The following is a 14,052-nucleotide window of genomic DNA, read 5'->3' on the forward strand; positions in this document are numbered from 1 at the left end:
CCTCTTTGTCCATCCGTCTGTTGATGGCCATCTAGGTTGCTTCCATGTCTCAGCTATTGTGAACAGTGGTGCAGTGAACATTGGGGTGCATGTCTCTCTTTGAATTATAGTTTTATCTGGATATAAGCCCAGGAGTGGTATTGTGGAATCATATGGTAACTACTTTTAGTTTCTTGGGGAACCTCCGTGCTGTTCTCCACAGTGGCTGCACCCATTTCCCACCAACAGTGCAGGAGCGTTCCTCTTTCTTCACATCCTCTTCTGCATTTACTCAATTTTTTTGGCCACACCTGAAGCATGTGGAAGTTTCCAGGCCAGGGATCAGACCTGAGCCACAGCAGTGACAATGCTGTATACTTAACCCATTGAGCCACCGGGCACTCCCAGCATTTTTTATTTGTAGACTTCTCGATAATGGCCATTCTGACCAAAGTGAGGTGATACCTCTTTATAGTTTTTGTTAGTTTGTTTTGCTTTTTTTAGGGCCGAACCTGCAGCATATGGAAGTTCCCAGGCTAGGGGTTGAATTGGAGCTGCACCTGTCAGCCCCAGCCCCAGCCACTGCAACGCAGGATGTGAGCTGCATCTGCGACCTACCCCACAGCTCCGAGCTCATGGCAACACAGATCCTTAACCCACAGAACAAGGCTAGGGATTGAACTCACATCCTCATGAGTACTAGTCAGGTTCATTACCTCTGAGCCACAGCAGGAACTCCCGTCTTTGTAGTTTTGATTTGGTTTTTCTAATGATTGGCAATGTTGAGCATTTTTCCACGTGCATGTTAGCCATCTGTATGTCTTCTTTGGAGAGATGTCTACTTAGATCTGCCTTTTTTCTTTTTTTTTTTTTGGTTTTTTGTCTTTTTAGGGCCTCACCCACGGCATATGGGATTCCCAGGCTAGGAATCGGAGCTGTAGCCGCTGGCCTACACCACAGCCACAGCAACACAGGATCCTTAACCCACTGATCGAGGCCAGGGAGCGAACCTGCGTCCTCATGGATGCTAGTCAGGTTCGCTGACCACTGAGCCACAGTGGGAACTCCTGCCCATTTTTAAATTTTTTTTATACTGCTTGTATATGTTGTAAATTAATCCCTTGTCAGTCGTGTCATTTGCAGATATTTTCTTCCATTCTGTGGGTTGCCTTTTTGTTTTGTTTATACAGGAAAGCTAAATTTAAGAAGACTGACCATATCAAATGTCATGGGGGTGTGGCGCACCTGTGACTCTCAGACGTTGCCGGTGGAGTATAAAACGGTACAGGCTTTTGGAAGGCTGTTTAGCAGTTCTTGAAAAAAACCTTCTGATAATCCATGATCCAGCAATTCCACTCCTAAGCATATGCTGAAATGCACTTTATTCATAATTGCCCCCACACAACCCAGATGTCCATCAACAGGAGAGTGAACTGTATTACACAGCGAAGACAAAACCCATGGTACACAGAACACCCCAGATGATGCTCAGAAACAGTATGCTGAGTGAAAGATGTTGGACATAAAAGAGTACATGCTGGAGTCCTCTTCGTGGCTCAGCGGTTAACCAACCTGACCAGGATCCATGAGCTTGCGGGTTTGATCCCCGGCCTTGCTTAGTGGGTTGAGGATCTGGCGTTGCTGTGAGCTGTGGTGTAGATAGCAGGTGCAGCTCAGATCCCACCAGCAGCTGTAGCTCTGATTTGATTCCTAGCCTGGGAACTTCCGTATGCCACAGATGCAGCCCTAAAAAGAAAAAAAAGAAAAAAAAAAAAGAGTACATGCTATTTTTAAAGCTTCAGGAATAGGTAAAACCAAGCTCTGGTGATTCAAGTCAGAGTAGTGGTCCCGGAGTTCCCATCATGGCGCAGTGGAAACAAATCCGACTCAGAACCATGAGGTTATGGGTTCTGTTCCTCGCCTTGCTCAATGGGTTGAGGATCTGGGGTTGCCATGAGCTGTGGTATAGGTGGCAGATGTGGCTCGGATCCCTCATTGCTGAGCCTGTGGCATAGGCTGGCAGCTACAGCTCTTGATTTGACCCCTAGCCTGAGAATCTCCATGTGCAGCGAGTGCAGCTCTAAAAAGCAAAAAAAAAAAAAAAAAAAAAAAAAAAGATGTGCTCCCCTGTGTTTTCTTTAACCTGAGAGAAACTCTCTGGAGTGCTGGAAATAGTCAATATTTAAATTGGTGGCCATTACATAAGCTGTATATTTAAGATATGTGCATTTTGCTGCATATAAACTATTCCTTCAGTGAAACTCTAATCCACACAGCTAAAGCTATACTCAGAGGAAAATTTGTAGTCATTAATATTTTATTACCAAATACTAAAAATAAAGGAACTATGTATTAGTCAATAAACGAACTAACGGTAAGATAAAAACAAAAAGGAATGTTGACATTAAGGGAGTAGAAAACAAAAATGTAGAAAAATGAGTAAAAGAACGTTATTTCTTTGAAGATATGAATAAAATAGAGGAGCAAAATAGGTTTGGAAAATACTTGGGTTCCATTAGTGCGTCTCAAGATTTTTGTCTTTAAACTTTGGTACCATTTTCAACAAAACCATCATAATGGGATTTGGTGCAGAATTCATTTATTATATTAGAAGGATCTGCTGCCCATTGAGATTCTGAAGTCGCTGTTCTGTTTTGTTTTGTTTTTTAATTTATTTTTAAAGACGTTGTTCTATTTTATTTATTTATTTTTGGCCACACTCCTGGCGTGCGGATGTTCCCAGGTCAGGGACAGAACCCGCACCAGAGCAGTGACAACGCAGATCCTTAACCTGCTGAGCCGAGAGGGAATCCTAAAGATGCTGCTTTATAATCTGGCTGAAAAGTCCAAGTTTAGGATCAGTGATTGCACCTGCTGTGTGTCCCGCAGCTGCAGGTGCCTGGCCGTTTACCCAGATTAGCTCCCCAGGCGCCGCGTAGCTCCTGCCAGGCAGGTGCTGTCCTCCACATGTGAGAGGTGAAGTCGTCCCGGGGTGTCTGCGCAGAAGTGGCTCTGAATTCAGGACTCAGCAGGGTAGGAAGAAGCCCTCGGGTTGGGGGCGCGGAGGCGCCTCGGCACCTGCCAAGAGGCTCCTGGTGTCGGGGTAGGAGGGCCCAGGCGCGGTCCCACAGGGCCTGCGGGCCGGGGCGGCGCAGGTGCAGGCCCCGCGGCGGGGGGCGGGCTGGGTGCGGTGCGCCGGGCCAAGTACCGGCCGGGCGGGCGCCGCGGTCCCTGGGCCGGCGGGGCAGCGGGCGCGCGCGGGCGGCGGGGGCGCGTGGGCGCAGCGAGCGCGCGCGGAGCGGGGACGCGCGGCGGCGAGGCCTGCGCGCCAGGCTGCGGGAGCCATGCGGCGGGCGAGGAGCGGCGCGGCGGCCAAGCCACGCGGGCAGAAGCGGACCGGGGCCTCCAGGGCCCCTGCGGCCGCCGCCTCGGCCCCCGCTGCCGGCCGCGCACGGCCACCCGCGGGCCAGACGGGGGGCGGGAGCCGGGCAGCGACGAGGCAGCCGTCGGCCAAGCGGCGGCCGCAGTCGTCGCCGCGGGCGCCGGAGGCGGGCCCCGGGGAGCCGCCGCCGGAGCCGCCGCTGCCCCCGCCTCCGCCCGCGGCGCCCTCGGCGTCCGAGCTGGACCTGGGCGAGCAGCGGGAGCGCTGGGAGACGTTCCAGAAGCGGCAGAGGCTCAGCTTCGAGGGCGCCGCCAAGCTGCTGCTGGACACCTAGTGAGTGCGGCGCGGCCGGGCCGGCGCCCGTAACGTCTCCCGCGGCGCTCGAGCCGCCGCACCGGCCGGACAAAGGCCGAGGCGTCCGGCCCGCGCCTGGCGCCCGAGCGGCCGGCCTTCCCGGGAAGAGGGGCGCCCGGCTGCCCCGGTCCCGGAGCCGCTTTGGGGTTTGCGCACGGGTGTGGAGAGCGGCCGGGAGGGGCGGCAGGGCCCGGGGGAGCTGGGACTGTGCGGGGACCGGGCGCCCGTTATTGTGTGCGCGTCTCGCGGGGAGGAGCGTGCGGGCCGCCGGTTCGCAACCGCCGCGGGCGGGACCTCAGGGCGGCCGAGGCGTGAGCCGTGAGCCCTAAGTTCCGGGGGTCCCGGTCTCCATGGGCCCCTGCTGCCCCGTAGAACAGCTGTGCGGCAGGGACGTGCTTTAGCGCCCTGAGTCTCTCAGGACCCATCATTTCAAGCTGAACCCCCCCCCACCCCCCGAGAAAACGAAACAACCTAACAGTTGCATAACAACCTGAGGATTAGTCCTTTTCTTGGACAAAAATGTCCTTTGTCCTTGTTCCATAAGAAATTCTCCGCGTTAGGATGAATCTTCTCCAGAGATGGAATATTTGGTTTTCCCTGTGCTTCACTTTCTCATCCATCATCTTGGACTATGAGCTGAACAATTTCTCTACAGCAGCATTTTCGAGGTCCTCAGCTGTGCCAGCTGCTGCTGAGTGGGGGGATATCAAGATCTCAGAAATGTACAACGCAAACTCGAAGTAATTTTTTACTTGAGCGCTGACTGACAGATGATCAAGAGAAGGATTTTTAAACGTTGACAAAAAAGGGTGGGATTTTTTTTTACCTATCAGATTGGTGCAAGTTGCATACCTTTGTTAAAAAGAAACCAAAACTCGCTAAGTTAAAAATATATAACTACCTCTTCACTGTTATTGTTAAAACATTATTGCATGGAAGAAAGTCTGGAGGCACATATAGCAGATACTTAACTGTGCATCCCTCTGGGTGTTAGGATTTAGGAGACTTTGATTTTTAACATCAGATGTTGTAAATTAAATTTTACAGTATATATAATTATGCAGTAATTCATACTTACTGAATTTTTTACAGTAAGCATTTGGGAAAGCAGAAGAAAATTTAAATACATCAAGTGAACGGATTCAGCTGGTACAGAAATGCGAAAAAGCATTCAGTCTTAATAACCCAATAAATGCAAATTAAAACTTCAGTGAGCTATTTTTCCTATAATTATTACTTGAGACGGCACAGTGAAATGTTTTCTCTGTGTTCAGCCCTTTCGGAAAGCAGTCTGATTTATCAAGTGTTCACGGTTAATTAAGGGCCTAACATACATGTAGTAAGTTTTAAAAGGATAAAAATTGTGCGTAAGGTGTGGATAGCTCTGTGAAGAGTCATGTTTGTGCAAAATACTGGAGGGGAACATAGCAGAATCCCAGGAGCCTTTTGTTCACCTTCTCCGAAGGCTTTTCGGCACCAGCAGACGCGGTTGGGTCCGCTCGCCTTTCTCTATCGGAGCAGCCTGTACCGCCTTTATCACGGTTGTGTAAATGTTATTCCTGTTAATCTGTTTGATGGCTGCGAAAAGTCAGTAAAGCCCGGAGCCACGTCTGCTGTATCTTGCTTACTGCCCTCTCCCCCGCCTAGCTTGTGAAAAGAATCTCTAAGTATTTGCCGTGAAGTAAACATGTCCCGGTGGCTGGATTAGGATCTTCCACCCGCTTCTCATTTTCCATGATTTTGGAATGTCTTATTTCACAACTTAACCAAATAGAAGAAATGGAGAAAGGCGAGCTCACAGGCAGAGACGGGGCTGCGTCGTTGTATGAATTTGACGGTGTCTCCCCAAGGGCAGGCGTGCAGCTGGGTGTCTCCGGAGGACCTCTGCCCCATCTTGCTGCTTGCTGTCAACAATGGCCTGACTCTTCGGAAATTGCCATCTTCCTGATTGTTGTGTTTTTTGTTCTGTTCAGCGAATACCAGGGCCTGGTGAAACACACAGGAGGCTGCCACTGCGGGGCGGTGCGCTTTGAAGTTTGGGCCTCGGCAGACCTGCACATCTTTGACTGCAAGTGAGTGTTTTCTCTTCCAAGTTGCTAGAAAGGACGTGAGGGTTCGAGTGCTGGAGGGTTGCTTCCGCCTCGTCTGAGGAGGTGGGGTACAGACGGCCATTGTGAGGGTGCTGGTGAAGTCACGTGACGGGGACGAGCGGGTTCACGTTCTGTTCGTTTCCTTTTGTGTATGTGAGACGGGTTCAATGATAAATTCTTTTAAGAGATGGGGGAGGGGAGTTCCTGTTGTGGCTCAGTGGAAACAAATCCAACTAGGAACCATGAGGTTGTGGGTTCGAGCCCTGGCCTCGCTCAGTGGGTTAAGGATCCGGTGTTGCTGTGGCTGTGGTGTGGACCGGCAGCTGCAGCTGTGATTTGACCCCTAGCCTGGGAAGCTCCATATGGCAGCCCTAAAACGCAATAAAAAGATGGGGGGAGGCTGAAAATAGCAGCCTGCTGTGTGTGGGGCCGTGGTCCAGGGGCCTTGACTTGTGCCCAGCTGCGTGCCCTGCCGACGAATGTCACTGCTGGGTGGTGGCCTGGTTTCCTGGAGACGGTCGGGCTGGGACCAAACGAAGAGCCGTGGGCAGAATCCCCGGGAGTCCAGAGCTGGGTGAGGTGAGGGCTGCACACCTGGAGGCTCGCTGTCCTCCTGGCCTCCTCCTTCCAGGTGAGGCAGGTGATGTTGCAGGGTCTGTGGTGGGCCTGCGCTTGGCACCTCCTCGGTTGCTGTGGTAGAACAGGGACCTGTAGTGGGCCGATAACTGACTTCTCTCTAGGATCCAGTCCTTTCTGCCCTTGGTGGAGTGATGCCTGAGTTATGCCTGCATAGTCGCCCAATACCATGGAATTCCTCCCATGGGGCCCAGACCAGACTTCAAACAGTGCAGCCCCCGCAGAAGCAGCAGCTCCGTGAACTAAGTCATTGGAGGATTCTGTTCGAACTTAGCATTTTTAAAAGGAGGACCGAAAAGAATGGACTTAGATTTAATTCCGGGGACGGGATGCTGAGGACCCGCTGGACACGAGCTGGGCTTCCTGCGAGGTGCAGATGAGGGTAGGGAAGCCTGAGCTTCCTTGGTGGCTTTTGGTGAGCGTGTCCCAGAGGCGTAAGGTCCGAGCAGTGCCAGGTCCTTGTTTCCGGGGTCTGCAGATTCTGGCAGTTCTTTCCACTGTAATAAACTGGGATGGGCGACAGGAACGCAGTTCTGCAGGTCCTGGTTTTCTGAGGGGTCACGGCCTCGTGGCAGGTGGTGGTACACGCAGGGCTGAGGCCCCAGGAGGCTGGCCCTCTTGCCTGCTGCCCTCCTCTGGGTGGCACTGAAAGACGCCTCACCTCTGGGGGGGTCAGCTGGCTCTTGGGTGTGGCAGGTTGGGCACCCCCCTTGATACTTGGAGTGTGCAGGTGGCTGTTGACAGCCTGGGGTCTGCACTTGTCTTTCTGCAGCTGCAGCATCTGTAAGAAGAAGCAGAATAGACACTTCATTGTCCCCGCCTCTCGCTTCAAGCTCCTGAAGGTGAGTGCCAAGAGCCTGCCGCTGCGGAGTGCCCGGGCTTCATGTCTCTCTTCACCCGCTTTCCTGCTTCTTTTTAAAAGGTTATGTTATTTTTCCTCTTTATATTTTGGATACGTATTTGGTAGTACAATGGAAGCATATGCAAACACAAAGGATCAAAAAATAAATAACGTCGCCCAAATCCCATCCTCAAGGGAACCACTTGTCGTGTTTTGGTAAAGACCCTTGTGTATTATTTCGGACATGGATCCACCTAAATGGGTCATAGGGAGCTCCCTTCCTGGCTTGGTGGTTAACAATCACGACGAGGACCCATGAGGATGCGAGTTCAATCCCTGGCCTTGCTCAGTGGGTTAGGGATCCTCCGTTGCTGTGAGCTGTGGGGTGGGTCACAGACGCGGCTCAGATCCTGAATAGATGTGGCTGTGGCTGTGGCCGGCAGCTGTGGCTCTGATTCAGCTCCTAGCCTGGAAACCTCCATAGGGCAGGTGTGGCCCTAAAATGCAAAAAAAAAAAAGTATCATACATGTTTTTATCAAAGTAGAATTTTACCTTTTCTTTTCCCAGTGAAACTAAATGAATAAAAACAATTTTTTTGACTGCACCCATGGCATGCAGAAGTTCCCGGGCCAGGGACTGAATCTGTGGCACAGCTGTGACTCGAGCTACAGCGGTGACAACACCCGATCCTTTAATCACTAGGCCTCCAGGGAACTCCCTTTAAGGTTTTTTTTAACTTTATCATTTTGAGGGAATTTTTTGTGCTTGGTACCAGATTCGGAAGGAACAGAGTATGTGTATACACGGTGAAAGGCCTTCCCTTCACTGTCCCTCAGCCCCCGGTTCCTTCCTCCCCCACAACCATTCCTAGTTTACTTATGTAATTCCTCTTGTGTCTGCAGCATATTTAGTTATATGAATGTACCACAAGCAGTTTTCTACATTTGAACTTCTAGGTTGAGTGCAGTTTTTTTTTTTAACAGCTGCACCCACAGCATATGGAAGTTCCTGGGCCGGTGATTGAATCTGAACCACAGCTGCAACCTGCACCGAACCTGCGGCAACACTGGATCCTATAACCCACTGTGCTGGGCTGGGGATCGAACCCACACCTCCACAGCAACCCTAGCCGCTGTAGTTGGATTTTTTTTTTTTTTGTCTTTTTGCAGTTTCTAGGGCCGCTCCTGCGGCATATGGAGGTTCTGGCATATGGAGGTTCCCAGGCTGAGAGTCTAATCGGGGCCGTAGCTGCCAGCTTATACCACAGCCACTGCAGTGCGGGATCTGAGCCACATCTGCCACCTACACCAGAGCCACATCTGCCACCTACACCACAGCTCACAGCAACACCGGATCCTTAACCCACTGAGCAAGGCCAGGAATCGAACCCGCAACCTCATGGTTCCTAGTCAGATTTGTTAACCACTGAGCCACAACGGGAACTCCTTGTAGTCAGATTCTTGACCCACTCTGCTACAGCCAGAATTCTTTTTTTCCCCAGTTTTAAACAAGCCATCATGAACCTCGCTGTGTATAAATCTTCAAAATTTAGAAATTATTTCTTTGAATCGATTCTGTTAGAAGTAAAACCTCTGGTCAAAGAATACAGACTTTAGGGGCGTTCCCCTTGTGGTGTAGCGGAAACAGACCTGACTAGGAACTGTGAGTTTGCGGGTTCAATCCCTGGCCTTGCTTGGTGGGTTAAGGATCTGGTGTTTCCGTGAGCTGTGGTGTAGGTCACAGACGTGGCTTGGATCTGGCCTGGCTGTGGCTGTGGCTGTGGCTGTGGTGGAGGCCGGCAGCTGATGCTCCAGTTCACCCCCTAGCCTGGGAACCTCTATCTAAGAATACACACTTTCAAAAGGCTTCAGCAGGCTTTACAGCAGGCTTTGCCAACGTGGGGTGGGCCGGGGCTCTGGTTTGTCCTGGTTCCCGTGGCTCCGCTGTGCGCTGGCTGACGTTCCGGCTTTGGTGTGGTCACCTGTGCCTGCCGGGAGGGCCTCCAGAGCCAGCCTTGGTCCTGTCTGTGCTCCCGGCCTTGGGCGGCCGCCCTGCAGAGTCTAGGAGGAGGGGCTCGCCGAATGTCCCCCAGACAGTCTGGGCGGTCTGTCCCTGCTCCGGCCATTTGCCCTTGACCCTTTGCCTTGCGTGTTGGCGGGGCAGGTGGGCGCAAGCCCTTCTCTGGGCCAGCTGGGGGCTGTGGCCCTGAGCCCTGGTGACAGGCGGCTCCCGAGGACACCAGGGCTCTAGACTCAGAAATTGACAGTCGCCCCCTGCGGGCCTGCTCTTCGGTCACTTCCCAGCTCGCTCTTCTTCGGCCCAGCCTGTGGAAGGAGCAGTTCACTCTCTGCTCTTCTGAGTCAAGTGCAGAGCCTATCCTTGCTTCAGCAGTGCTGTCGGGGCACCTCCTGTGCCAGGCCCTGCCCCCCTGAAGCCCCCCAGCTAATGTGGCAGCCCGGGCCTTTGTCCCCATGGAGCTGAGGTTTTCTCTGGGGAGACGGAGATGAGGAGAAGCCCGGAGGTGCCGTGTGGACAGAGAGAGCAGAGCTGTGTGACAGGACAGCGGGCGGCTGCTTGGCAGGGTGGGGGTTGAGCTGGGGCAATGTGGGGGTCTCGGGCAGGCGGAGTGTTGCAGGCACGCGCTCGGCCTGTCCGAGGGGCTGGGGGTGCTGCACACCCACGCTGGGAGGGGAGAGGGGCAGGACCAGCGGAGGGCACCGATCCTGTGCTTTGTGGTGCGAAGCCCGGGGAGGATTTCTGTAGAGCTGCCGCCGTGTGGAGGGTAGGGGGCAGGAGGCAAGTGTGGAGATGAGAGGGCAGCCGGAGGTGGTGGCTGCCAGGTGAGGGATGCTAGTCATGGGCCCGGGAGGGAAGCAGAGACTTTCAGGTGTGTCTTGGAAGAGTGTTCGCAGGCCCCAGTGTGTGCACCGTTACCTGGAGGCCTCGTGAACAGAGGGCGGAGCCACCCCGACCGTGCAGGCCTGGGGAGCAAGACGGACGTTTCCCACAAGCTCCGGGTGACGGTGATGTGGCGGGTCCTGGGTCCACACCCGCGAGCCGCTGTTTGAGAGGTGGGGTTGGATGTCAAGAGGGGGAGAGGATGTTGGGCCTCTGAGCAGCAGGTGGACTGGAGATGCTGGGTCCTGCGGGAGAAGCAGGGGTGGAGGGGCGCTGCGGTCAGGGCTCCTTGTTGAAGACACTGAGAAGGTGTCTCGAACATTCAGGTAGATGAGATGGGCAGTAGGGTGCACGCCTGGAGCCCCAGCGATGGAGCAGAGCTGTCACCCTGACTCGGGACGCGCTGGGGGAGGCCAGTGGGTAAGGGCGCAGCCAGAGAAGGGAGGGGGCCCGGGATGCTCGTTTACGGTGTTTGTTTATGGCGTTTATAGCGAGGTGAACAGCAGGGGAGGAGAAGCAGGCAGAGACCCCTGAGAAGGATGGCGAGGGAGGGAGGAAAGGTGGGAGTGAGGTGTCCTCAGGAGGGAAGTGCGGAGCGGAGAGGTCAGGTTCAGAAGGACGAGTACGGAATCCAGTGGTCAGAGTTCCCGTTGTGGCTCAGCGGTGACAAACCCGATGAGCATCGCCGACTAGCATCCACGAGGACGTGGGGTCGACCCCCGGCCTCCCTCAGTGGGTTAAGGATCCGGCGTTGCTGTGAGCTGTGGTGTAGATCACAGATGTGGCTCAGCAGCTGCAGCTCCGATTCAGCCTCTAGCCTGGGAACTTCCATGTGCTGCGGATGTGGCCCTAAAACAAATGCAGCGGTCAAGAGAGGTGACCATTAGCTGCGTCGTCGTGGTGGATGGTGGTGATGTCTGATTGGGCAGCAAGAAAGAAGAAATGACCAGAGCTCAGTGTGTTGCAGTTGGATGGTGACAGGCCATGTGCTCCAGCAGGGGGGGTCTTGCTGGGGGGTGCGTGGAACATGCGGGACAGGAGGGTGGGGGGGCGGCTCCTCGTCCCTCTGATTTCTTGGGAGAAGGGGTGCAGTCAGACGTCTCTGGACAGGGGACCACTTGTCTCTGGTGTGGTGGGTATGGGGCGGAGGGGCCTTGGGGCACAGAGGGTCCCCCCCCCCTCCCGCCGCGGGCTGGGCCGACCCCCCTCCACCCAGTTCTCTGAACTGTCTGCCCACGTCCTCCGCCCAGCTGCCCGCGTGTTGTCCAGTGAGGAAATTAGCCTTGCCCCTGACGTCTGGCAGATGTTCCTTCCTCCTCGGTCCTCCTTGAGCAGTGCTGTCTGGGGACGTGGGGGCCGGGGACGCAGGCGAGGCCTGAGGCCGGGTGTTGTGTGCAGCGGACCTGGGGGAAGCCTGAGCGTCCCGCTCCAGACTGCGGGGTCCTGTCCCGCTGACCCTGGGCGTGTCCTGGTGACTCTGGGCCCAGCGGGAGGGCTCTCCGCAGTCAGCCTCTGCCAGGCGTGTTTCTGTGGATGCCAACTGGTCTGCCTCCCAGGGCGCGGAGAGCATCACCACGTACACCTTCAACACGCACAAGGCGCAGCACACCTTCTGCAAGAGATGCGGCGTCCAGAGCTTCTACTCCCCCCGCTCCAACCCGGGCGGCTTCGGTGAGTGGCAGCTGCCCGCCGGCTGAGCGTGCTTGGGAGGGTGGGCGCTGGCACACCGGCCCCCGCCCGCCTCGCCGGGCCCTTTCCACGCAGCCTCAGGGCAACGGGGCTCGGTGGCAGGTGTGTGGAGCCGGGCAGGGCCTTTCAGAGGCGTCCAGATCCGGGTCGGCGTGGCCTGCTGGTCAGGAGAGCGGGAGCGGGCGCAGGAGACCGGCTGGGGCTTTATGCTGCCCTTCAATGAACTGGCTGTTCAAACACCAGCAGGAGAACCCCCGGGCCCTCTTCGGGTCTCGCTTGGATGTGGGGGCAGCACAACCCTTAGACACTGTTGAGAGTGACAGCAGCTGCCCTGGAGTTGAGGGCGGGTGCCCTAGGGTCCTGGGCCTGCCAGACGCGGCCTCCAGACCTGCAGCGGGCGACTGCGCCATGGGTGGGGGTAGGGTGGGGGGCTGTGACATCACACCCGCTTCCCCATAGCAGCTCGTTGGCTCCTCATCCGTCACTTGGAGAGTCTATCCTGCCTCCCTTGAGGATCACAAAGGGCTTTTGGAAAATAGAAAATCCTGTACGGTCCGGGAGGCGTGTGACGCTTAGAAAGTCACCCTCCGAGCCCTGGATGAGGCCTGGGGGTCCTCCAGGCTGCGGCCCAGAGACTGCCCTGCGCTTGAGTCTTTCTGCCCTTCTGTCCTCCCGGCTGGTGCTGAGTGATGCCCGCCTCGGCCGCCCCGGTTCGGCACGTCTGAGCCCCTGAGAGCTGGGGGGGTGAGCCAGGAGGCCGCCCCGTGAGCAGCTGTGGGAGTGTCCGAGAGCCGGCGCTAGGTCTGACCCGGGCTGGGCCCTTGCCCGCAGGAATCGCCCCCCACTGCCTGGACGAGGGCACCGTGCGCAGCGTGGTGGTCGAGGAGTTCAACGGCAGCGACTGGGAGAAGGCCATGAGGGAGCACAAGACCATCAAGAGCCTGTCCAAGGAGTGAGCGCCCGCCGCCCGGCGGGGAGGGCGGCCCGCGGCCCCCTCCTCCCTGCAGGTCCCCCCGGCCACAGTGTCTTCGGCAGCTCTGTCCTCCCGCAGCTCGGATTTGGATTTTGACATAGGCTAGTTGATACCCTTCTATCTCTTCCCGACTTTTGTGTGATCTTTTAGCAAAATAAATATTTTTAACATGAAAGCAGCTCCTGTGGCTTATCCTTTCCTTTGTGCCTTGGCCTTGCTCCCGAGGCCATTTGGCGGCAGGTGCGACCTCTGTGCTGCGGGCATCTCCCTCCGGCTTGGGAGGGAGGCTCGGGAGGCAGAGGAGACGCTGTGAAAGATGCCGGAGGGCTCGTGGGCGCAGGCCGGAGAGCTGGGCAGGGAACGGAGCCAGGGCTCCTTCAGAGGAGAGAGGCCGGCCCTTGGAGGCCCCGGGGGTGGGAGTGAGTCTGTCTTCCTTTTTTTTTTTTTTTTTTTTTAAGGGAAATCTGGTTCTGACGTTTAAAAAATGACGAGATGCAACAAAAGGCGACCATCACAGCTCCGCAGGGTCGGCTGTGTTCTCACTGTCGGGACACTGACTCCCAGGCCTCGTCATCTGGCAAAACTGAACCCTCTACCTGTAAGCAGCAGCTCTGAGCCTGGGAAGAAGGAGTCGGCCGGAAAGATAGGCTGAAGCTGGATGTGGACAGTGTTCATTTTGTAGCCATTGGGAAGCTCTGAAGTCTTCGGATGGCTTCCCCGCCCCCACCTTCCTTGTTTCACGTTGTTTCATGTTATAATCAAGACTTTCTCTTTCTTTTTTGGCTGCACATGCTGCATGCAGAAGTTCCCAGGCCAGGGATCAAACCTGCACCACAAGAGCAACCCAAGCCACAGCAGTGACAATGTTGAGTCCTTAACCTGCTGGGCCACAAGGGAACTCCTTCTTTTTTTCTTTTTTCTTTTTGTCTTTGTAGGGCTGCAACCTGCAGCATATGGAGCTTCCCAGGCTAGGAGTCGAATTGGAGCTGTGGCTGCCGGCCTATACCACAGCCACAGCAACGTGGGATCCAAGCTGCATCTGTGACCCACACCACAGCTCATGGCAACACCGGACACTGAGCAGGGCCAGGGATCGAACCTGTGTCCTCATAGATGCTATTATATTCGTTTCCTCTGCTCCACAATGGTTGTGACCAACCTGTTGGACGAAAGAGGTTTTTTGTTTTTTTTTTGGCCTCACTTGCAGCT

The 14,052-nt window shown here is 55.2% G+C and overlaps 1 protein-coding gene across 1 annotated transcript; it reads left to right on the forward strand.

The window, feature by feature from the left end:
* Window positions 1-3,311: 3,311 nt before the first annotated feature.
* On the forward strand, window positions 3,312-13,018 carry CENPV (centromere protein V). The gene is made up of 5 exons (XM_047756773.1): window positions 3,312-3,694; window positions 5,689-5,787; window positions 7,214-7,283; window positions 11,738-11,852; window positions 12,702-13,018. The coding sequence occupies exons 1-5, from the start codon at window positions 3,324-3,326 to the stop codon at window positions 12,824-12,826; spliced, it is 780 nt and encodes a 259-aa protein (XP_047612729.1). The 5' UTR covers window positions 3,312-3,323; the 3' UTR covers window positions 12,827-13,018.
* Window positions 13,019-14,052: the final 1,034 nt, after the last annotated feature.

This window comes from Phacochoerus africanus, chromosome 14 (assembly GCF_016906955.1).
Source record: "Phacochoerus africanus isolate WHEZ1 chromosome 14, ROS_Pafr_v1, whole genome shotgun sequence".
In the NCBI taxonomy this organism is placed as follows: Eukaryota; Metazoa; Chordata; class Mammalia; order Artiodactyla; family Suidae; genus Phacochoerus; species Phacochoerus africanus.

Excerpts from the sequence above, each read along its gene's own strand:
- CENPV (XM_047756773.1), top strand. The coding sequence starts at position 3,324 with ATGCGGCGGGCGAGGAGCGGCGCGGCGGCCAAGCCACGCGGGCAGAAG. Across the intron at positions 3,695-5,688 it reads AAGCTGCTGCTGGACACCTA|CGAATACCAGGGCCTGGTGA; the intron begins GTGAGTGCGGCG and ends TGTTCTGTTCAG. Across the intron at positions 7,284-11,737 it reads CTCGCTTCAAGCTCCTGAAG|GGCGCGGAGAGCATCACCAC; the intron begins GTGAGTGCCAAG and ends TCTGCCTCCCAG.